Source organism: Anser cygnoides, chromosome 34, assembly GCF_040182565.1.
Source record: "Anser cygnoides isolate HZ-2024a breed goose chromosome 34, Taihu_goose_T2T_genome, whole genome shotgun sequence".
NCBI classification, from domain to species: Eukaryota; Metazoa; Chordata; class Aves; order Anseriformes; family Anatidae; genus Anser; species Anser cygnoides.
In genome coordinates, this window is record NC_089906.1 from 292,176 (window position 1) to 300,961 (window position 8,786).

Here is an 8,786-nt window from a genome sequence, read left to right on the forward strand (position 1 = left end):
ATGCCAGGGACCAAGGCCCCGCAGCGCTGTGTCCTCCTCCCTGAGGCCCTGAGGCACTGCTCCCAGCACCGTGACAGCGAGGCCCCTTGCTTTCTTTGCAACTACGTAAAGTCAGTGCTGGATGGCAAGAAGAACAGCATCATGTATGTGTGCTTCAATAGCGTCTTCTTGCTTCCTTCGCAAGAGGATATGAAGGGCCCCAACCTTACACGCTACTTCAAGGTATGCTCTGGGTGAGCTGTTGGAGCACCCATCCCTCTGCGCTGATCCCTGGCTGCTCTGCGCTGAGAGACCAGTGGAGACCCAAGGCAGGGCGGGGGCTCAGCTTTGCTTTCCCACCCTCATCCCTTCTTGCCCTTCCTCGGGATCTGGCCACAGGCTGCTCTGCACGCAGCAGCTTTTCTGCCTCTCCCTGGGCATGGCCAGGCAGCACGCGTGTCCTCCCCTGGCAGTCGGCATTCAGATCCTTCTCCTGGCAGAGAGAGGGGGACTGGAGATCCGCTGCCACCCCTTTGTTTTCCTTGCAGACCCTGGACGCCATGGACCACATGCTGAAGCTGTTCATAAAAAATTCTCCCATCACCGGCTTCTGGGAGCTGCAGAACATCTTGCAGGTCTGCCACTTGCCAGGAGTGGTGTTCACAGGGGCGCTTCCTCACCCTGAGGGAATTCAGCATCCACTCCGGGATGTACAGACCCTACTTCAGTGCCACGCACAGGCAGCATAGTGCAGGAAGGGTGCCCACCTCCCTTGGGGGAGCCGGGGGCTGCCAACTGAGGTCTTCTGGCAGCCCAGTAGCCCCTGGCTGCAGACCTTTCCCCTCCACAGACTCCTCCTGTGTCACAGAAAAGCCTTGCCCATGGCACTCCTGGGCTTTCTTTGCATCAGCGCAGTGGCAGGAATTTGACCCCTCTTCCGAGGCACTGCACTGGTCACCACCGGTGCTGCTGCTGTCCACCCGCCTCCCTGTCCGCGGTGCTTTCCTCCCGAGATCTGGATGGTGCGGGAGCCCAGCACCGATGCTCCTGCTTTAGCGGGCATCAGCTCGCAGGGCAGACCAGCATTTTCTCCCCTCACAGATTCTGCTGCCCTTTGCCAACTCCCACAGCGAAGCTATTTGCGAGAGGGCTGTGGGGAGGATCACGAAGCTGGCCAGCTGGCTAGCCACAAGCTTCTCACCGGAGGTAAGGAGCCACGCGCCCCTCCAGCCAGCCCACCTCCCCTTCCCCGCAGACCACATCAGCCCGCAGCTCGGGGTGCTTCCGAGGCGAGTCCGGCCACAGGTTAGGGCCCTCAGCTCGGGCTCAGCCCTGAAGCAAGGGCCTTCATCCCTCCTTTTCCCACGGACCCCGAGTGGGGGATGTTCCCTGTCCCTGAGAGAAGTCTCAGGAGCCAGCTCTGCCCCCCGTCCTGTGCAGGACCGAAGTGCCCAGGGAGCACGGTGGGAGACCAGGCACGGCCAAGGCTGCTGCTCTGGGAGCCGGGGCCGGCGAGGCCTTGCAGAGCCCTGGCTCACCTGGGACCCAGCCCTGGGCAGACTCTTGGCTCCAGGACTTTGGCCCCAGCTGCCTCCCGCAGCGCTTCCCTCCTCTCTCCCTTGCCCAGATCCACAGCACCTCTGGAGGAGCCGAGAACACCGGCACAGAGTGCAATATGCCAGTCCTGGGACAGCTGGTGGGACGGCTCCTCCTCTGCCACACTTGCAAGAACTGGCAGCTAAGATGGGAGGCTTTGGATGCTCTTCACTACCTCTTCCGATTCATCCAGAAAAACAGTAAGAGAAGCTGTGGTGGGCTGCCCTCCCCTCCAGACACAGGCACTGCCTGATGCACTTGCTTGTTTTCCTAAGTAGTGCCACGGATCCTTCTTGTAGAGACCTCTAGAGTGGTCTTCCCAGGGAGAGGAAGACTTCATTCGCTTCCTCTCCTTGAGCGGGGAGGTTTTAACAGGCTGCCACCGCGATGCCACCAGCGCTGCCTCACCTCTGCTCCTGACCCATATGCTCTCTCCCAGCCTGTTGGTGCCCCATTTATCCAAGCCGCTCCTTCACAAAGGAGACGACCCCCCTGCCCCATCTTCCCCACCTCCCCTGAAGATCTTGCATCCCTGCACTACAGCGCTCCAGCCATGCGAGCCGCACCCCACGCCTCAGTTAGTCCAACAGCGTTTTAGTTGTGTGATTGCATGCAGGGCTCTCATTCCTTTGAGTGTCCCAGGCCGGGAGCATGTGCATGCGTACACCCGAGGCACATGCCACTCCTTGCTCTCTTGAGATCTCTGTTGTTCCCACCACCTGTCCACCTTTGCTTTCCGTCTCTGTCCAACGCTTCCGCCCTGGGCTCTGCATCATATCCTCCCTCCTCAGCCATTCCTACTCAAAAGCTCTTTTCACCGGTTGCTAAGCCTCTTAACAAAAGCGGCTTGTCCTTGTGAATCTTCTTTTTGTCCCCCTCCACCGTCCTGTTTAGGAAGCACAGCACCAGAAGATACTCAAGAGCCTCAAGAAGAAGCTGAGGCCATATCCTGGCTTCCTTCACCCACTACCACTGACGTTGCCTTGGTAATGAGTTCCTCCCTCGCTGGCACACTCGTCCCATCAGCAGCAGGAGACTTGTGGGAGCACAGGGCTCCAGCAGCAGTGCGGCTGGCACAGCCTCACTGTTCCTGGCCCGAGCGTTCCTGCTGTCCCTGAGTAGGACGTCTCCATAGGTGGTACTCCAGCCTCACAGCAGCAGTTCCTCCTGGCCCTCCTGGCCACCAGCAAGCCCTGGATATCTGCAGGGCCAGCACACTGGGCCCGGGCCTCCAACCCTAGTCCCTCACCCTGAGGGCTCTTCTCAGCCCCCACCACGCAGGGACTGCAGCCCCTGCTTCCTGCTTTCCTGTGGCACTGCTGCCAGCACGGCCAGGCATCTGTCTTCAGAGCTGCTCTCACCGCTCAGTTCTGCAGCACCATCAGGGCACTTGGTGTGACGTGTCTTACGTCCCTTCCTCCCTGTAGAACTTTGGACAACACCTCCGGCCGTCTCAGAGGACAGACGTCATCCTCATGGTCATTGAAGCGCTGAGAGACTCCAGCATCTACGACAAGCAGGAGGCCAGCAGCGTGTTGGACATGGCCATCCAAGACCCTGCCTCCTGGCTGACCGATGTAAGTGGCCTGTAGTTGGATTGCCCTGCCCGTTAGCCCATTTCAGGCCCCGGTTCCTCCCTCCCAAATCCAGCCCTCTCAGGCACCTCAGGCCGTTTGAAGCCATCAGAGAGTGATGGGAAGGGCGGTTGTGTCAGTAGTAGCTGAAAATAGGGCTGCGCTCAACTTTTTCCTCTCCAGGTGCCAAAGATCGTGAGATGCATCCACGGAAGCGTGGAGTGCATCAGCACGGCACCAGCCCGGCAGAGACTGGACACACTCATCCTCTGGCTGACCAACCAGTGGCCAATGAAGGTGGTCAGGAGCCTGCTGAAGATCTCGCCGTCGTCTGACAGGTACTGGCATGCCGACCTTAAGGGCTTCTTGTATGGGAGGGGAGGGGACAGGAGACTTTCTGCCTGACGGATCCACAGAAAACTCCACGCTACGTTTACAGAGCAGGGCCCTCCATGCCGCCACGCTTTCCAGCCGTGGTTCCTTGGCCACAGCCAGGGCAGCCAGAGCTGACCAGGCCAGCCAGGATCCCTGCCACCACGCTCCCTGCCCGCCCCACATGAATGTCATCCCTGCCCTCTCCTGCTTGCCCAGCCAGGGCTCTCGGGGCACCCCAAGCGAGGGGGGCGGCAGGGCCAGGGCTGCAGGACAGCCTGGGGCCTGCGGGGCCTGTGCAGGCCATGGCGCCGTGGCGGAGCGTGCCCTGCTGACTGAGTGCTCTGTCCTTGCAGCGCTGCCCTGGCCATGTGGGAAGCAATGTTTTCCCACAACCAGACTATGGAGAAGGTCCTGAGGGAGACACTTGACGTGCTCCAGGACCAGCAGCTGCGCAGGCTCCCTGGCCTCATCACAGACGACAACTGCATCCGTCACTTGGCGGTGAGTTACCGGGCGAGGCCTTGCTCCTCTTCAGGGCCGTGCGTGTGCCTCTGCCCATCTACCCCCAAACTGGCAGCTCCTCCAGGACGTACGTGCAGGAGGAGCAGGCAAAGAAAGGCTGCTGGGTGCTGCCAGGCACGGGGCACTCGGGGGCCCTGCGGCCCTCCACAGCCACAGCTGCCCCAGGACGGGCTGCCTGGCCCCGGTGCCCCTGGCCTGAGCCGCCGGGAGAGCCAGGAGCCGCACGGTGCCTGCAGCCCTGCAGGCTCTGGCAGTCTCTCGATGCTGTGTTCATTTCAGCTGCTGGCCCGCGCGGATGTTGGACAAGAGGACTTGGATGCCGTGTACCATCTCCAGAGGCTCTTGAAGCATCCCAGCCAAGCGATGCACTCACTGGTGCTCCACGTTCTCCTCCCCGTGTCAGAGAGACCTGCAATGGTGAGCAGGGCACACTTATGTGAAGGCCGGTGCGCCTTTGTCCTGAAGGTATCATGGCCTACTCACGGCCAGCTGGGAGGTCTCTGCTCTGCCTGCAGCTCTGTGGCGCAGAAGAAACGATCAAGAAATGGAGGCCATGGAGGGGCCCAGCGGCTCTCTGGGGAGCTTTCCATGCGTGCAGGGTTACCAACCCACGTACCTGTTGGGGCTGGTCCGAAAAGGGGACACAGAGTCTTTGCTCAGCTGCCCTCCTTTTCCTACCCTTGCTCCCCTCACATACGCAATGGGTGCCCATGGCCATTGCCTGTCTGGTGGCTGCTTCCCGGTGCGCTTCTTGTGCTGCCTCTCCACAAGCAAGATGGGAGCCTGGTGCTCTGGCACCACAGGGTTTTGGCCAGGGTGGCCTTTCATTGCTTCTCCAAAAGGAAACTGTCCTTCATACAGGCAAGAAGAATTCCGGTCCTGCTGCCAGGCATCATGGAGGGCCTGCAGGCTGCCAAGGCTGACACCAAGTTGAAGGCCCTGCTTCTCATCGGAAACGTCATGGGTCATGTGAAGAGGAAGCAGGCCAGCTCCATCGCTCTGCAAGTGGCTGGGGAGATCCTGCCACTGTTTAACGACGTAAGGCTGCTGCGGGACCTGAGCCCACAAATGGGCACTCTAATGACAGCTGCCCCCCGTGACGGAGACCTATTACGTTCCCTCTAGTGGGGCTGCGTCCTTTCGCTGTGGCTACTGATCTGGCCACAGCTCCTTTAAGCAGACTCTGATTCTGCAGCACCTCCATTCGCTTCACCCACCCTAACGCCCCTGCTCACCGCGGGCAGGGAGCGCCTCTTGCTGAAGTCTTCCTCTCCTCCTCCCTACCAGGAGTGCAGCCAGGTGCAAGAGCTCTCCATCTGCCTCTACAACAAAGTGATGCAGCTTGTGTTACGGTGCCACAGGAGACAGATGAAGAAGATCGTGCGGAGGGGCCTGCTCCCACTCTTTTTTCACCTGAGCGACCAGACCCAGAGCGTGGCCAAGGTCCGTACGTCATACCTGACTAGAGGGACTAGCACACTGCCGCCACAGGGGTTGCCTTGTGGGGAGGCAAGGCTTGCAGCCAGGTCCCCTTCCCTGGGCTGTGGTGCCATCCCTCAGCTTCTGCTGCTCTGCAGGCCTCCGTGGAAGCCCTTGTCACCGCTGCAGACTTCCTGAAGCGGGAAGAACTCAAGCGCCTGGCCCAGACAGAGCAGACCTGGAGGATCGCAGAGTGCTTGGTAACGACGACGCCCTGGTCCCAGCTCGATAATCCTGCCCAGCTTCCCCAGAGCACGCCGCCTAAAGCCGCATCCTTGCTCCCTTCCCTCCGGCACAGAGCCCAGAGCGCTCCTCTGCAGGCCCCTCTCCCCTCCCCGTCCCCTGGAAGCTGAAGGAGCCCCTGGCCCACCTGGGTCTCAGCAGCAGGACAGAGGGGGCTGAGCACCCCCCAGCCCCCTTGGCCAGCGGCTCTCTCCAAACCTCAGCCCCACAGGGCTGGTGGCTGGGAGATGGGAACGGCCGGAGGGGAAGGGGGGGCGTTGGCAGGAGGGGGTGGTCTGTCCAGCTGGGCAGGGTCTGCCAGCCCCGTAACCTTGTGCTCTCTCCAGCTCGTGCAGGACAAGAGGATGGTGGAGGAATACCTGCAGCAGAGCCTGCCGTACCTGCAGCACACTCAGGTCACCTTGCGCGAGGCAGCCGTGAGGTTCATCGGTGAGCCACAGCCCCCGGCGTCCCTCTTTTGGCAGCCTTCGGCAGCCCCAGCTGCTGCAGTGCCCAGAGAGTCCCTCCCCGTCCTGGACTGGGTCCCCAGGGGCCCCGTGTCACCCCGTGCCCATGCAAGCGGGCCTGGGGGGCGCCTTGCAGGGTTCTGACAGGAGCTTTGTGCCTAGGCCGTGCCGCGCAGCACTGCAAGGACCAGAGCGCGAGGAAGATCCACGAAATCTGCAGCGGTGAGCGAGGGCAGCGGGGCGCGGGCCCACGACTGGTGGGGCAGGGGGCGTTCACCTTGCGCAGAGGGAAGGGAGAAAGTCTGTACGGCCAAAAGCTCAGCAGGGGTTGAAGCTTTACGAGTACCGGGGTGGATAAGAAAAAGGGCGTTTTTGGAGTATGTTATATCCCCCGGCTCAGGGGATGTTCGGATCGGATTCTGGGGAAAAGTTCCTCCCTGAGAGGGTGGTCGGGCACTGAAGCAGGCTCCCCAGGCAAGCAGGCATGGTGCCCGAGCTCGTGGGCGTTCAAGAAGCATTTGGACGAAGCTGTTAGATAGGTGGTGTGAGTCCTGTGCTGCCCAGCGTGCAGTCAGGAGTCGGGCCCAATGATCCCTTCCAGCACAGGATAGGTAATGATTCTCCGACTCTAACCCCTTGGTCCCTCCTTCTCTTCCCAGTAAGTGACAGGTGGTGGGGTGGCAGGGTCTGGAGGGGCTGCCCGCAGTCTCTGCGGACAGGTGGGTTTCATTTCTGCTCTGTTTCTCTCCCTTGCAGTCCTCCAGCCCTTGCAGAACGATGAGGAGACCACTGTTGTCTCTCTGGCGACTCAGACCATCTTCATCCTGAGACATCCAAGGATGCAGCCAACATCAAGACGGTGCCCGTGGGCACTGTGCTGCTGGCCCTCCTAAACCAGGGAGAGGCAGAAACCTACAAACACCTGCATTCAATTAAAACTCCCAACAACATGTGCAGTGTCGTGATATCCTGTGCACGGTGTGCTGGAGCGTTCCAGCCTCTACCGTGGTGGGCAGCTGTAAGGGTTTTAGGTGGTGTGGCGGGGAATGGGTTAGGAGTGGTGACTTGCAGAAAACGGACTCCACAATCAATAAGATTGTAAAGTAGGTATGTTTATTCAGTGCTGGGCGGCACGGGAGTAGTCCCGCCAGAGCCGTGCGCGCCTGACGCGGCAACTTGCCTTGGTTATGTGCAGCAAAGAGTTACATGTGCGTGACGTTTCACAGAGCGCCTATACATATTCATAACCCGTCCCCGCTTCCTATTAAAGTTAGTTCCAAGGAGTCATTTCCGTAAACTCCTCCCATCTGCACTTGCCCAGTGCCTCCTGGTGGTGGTCGTCGGGGGTCGTGGGGATGAAGATGGATGGCTCTTCCTCGTCACCGCTAGCTGACCTCTTGTCTTTGCACAGACTCAGGCGCTCCTTGGCTCTTGTCCATCCGCAGGACCAGTTTCTCCCAGTTTCTTAAGACAGGCTCACTCTCTTGTTAGGAGACTGACCTTGGTAAGGGGCCCAAGGCTTCTTGCTTTAGTTAATTGGCACAATGCACCATAGTTAGCAAAGACGCTAAGTAGCATCCTAGTTTAATGCCGTCAGCGCTCTATCTCTACCTGATAAGAGTCTCCTAACTCCCTCCCTCAGTGGAATATGGTCGAGGAGGATGTCTCTCTCTCTCTCTCTCTCTGTCTTGATGGGGAGTACAGCAAAGATCAAAGCACAGCGGTGAACTCCACCTGCACGAATCCTTGATAAACAGGCGCAAAGAGCAGGGTCAGTGAACCTGTGGTACGGGCCGAGCTCAGCGGTGTGCACGCCCCCACTTGCGTACCTCTGCGCAGGTGCTGCCTGGGGGATCCCTCGGCTGGTGAGGTAATGAAAATAAATAGTGGTAGCGGCAGTGCCGTAGGAATGGCCTCAGCGAGAGGGGAGCAGGAGATGCCCCGTGTAATAAAGGCCAGTTCCAGCTGGCTCCAAAAGCAACCACTGGCCAAAGCTGGACCAGTGAGTGATGCTGCTGGTGCCTGTGTGACAGCGTATCTAAGAGAGGAAAACAAAAAACAACAGCAACAAAAACCACTATGCATCAGTCGCGAGATGAGTGAGCGAGAAACAGTGAGAGAAGAGCCCTGTAGCCAGCATGGTGAGTGAAGGAGGAGGGAGACAAGGTGCTCGAGGTGCCAGAGCGGAGATTCCCCTGCAGCCCATGGAAAAAGTGCTCCCAAGGGAAGCCTTTGGGTACACCTGAACTCCCTGGGGGAGCCTTTACGCAACCCCACACTCAACAGGACTCTGCGTCTTCACTCTTTCCTAACAACCCTAAACATAACCCTAACCGCAACAAGAAGCTGAACCCGAGTTAGACCCGAAAAAACACGTACGGTGCCACTTTCTGCCATCCAAAAGTGCTCTCAGCGGAAGCCTTTGGGTACACCTGAACTCCCTGGGGGAGCCTTTACGCAACCCCACACTCAACAGGACTCTGCGTCTTCGCTCTTTCCTAACAACCCTAAACATAACCCTAACCGCAACAAGAAGCTGAACCCGAGTTAGACCCGAAAAAACACGTACGGT

General features: G+C 59.5%; 1 protein-coding gene across 1 annotated transcript; it reads left to right on the forward strand.

The window, feature by feature from the left end:
- On the forward strand, nt 1–7,164 carry LOC136788223 (maestro heat-like repeat-containing protein family member 7). The gene is made up of 15 exons (XM_066986391.1): nt 1–222; nt 528–614; nt 1,081–1,185; nt 1,607–1,775; nt 2,470–2,561; nt 3,003–3,152; nt 3,333–3,487; nt 3,878–4,025; nt 4,326–4,463; nt 4,908–5,084; nt 5,334–5,489; nt 5,624–5,725; nt 6,095–6,197; nt 6,377–6,436; nt 6,971–7,164. Exons 1-15 carry the CDS (start codon nt 1–3, stop codon nt 7,105–7,107), a joined length of 2,001 nt encoding a protein of 666 aa, XP_066842492.1. The 3' UTR covers nt 7,108–7,164.
- The last annotated feature ends 1,622 nt before the right edge of the window (nt 7,165–8,786 follow it).

Excerpts from the sequence above, each read along its gene's own strand:
- LOC136788223 (XM_066986391.1), top strand. The coding sequence starts at position 1 with ATGCCAGGGACCAAGGCCCCGCAGCGCTGTGTCCTCCTCCCTGAGGCC. Across the intron at positions 223-527 it reads ACCTTACACGCTACTTCAAG|ACCCTGGACGCCATGGACCA; the intron begins GTATGCTCTGGG and ends TTTTCCTTGCAG. Across the intron at positions 4,464-4,907 it reads TGTCAGAGAGACCTGCAATG|GCAAGAAGAATTCCGGTCCT; the intron begins GTGAGCAGGGCA and ends TCCTTCATACAG.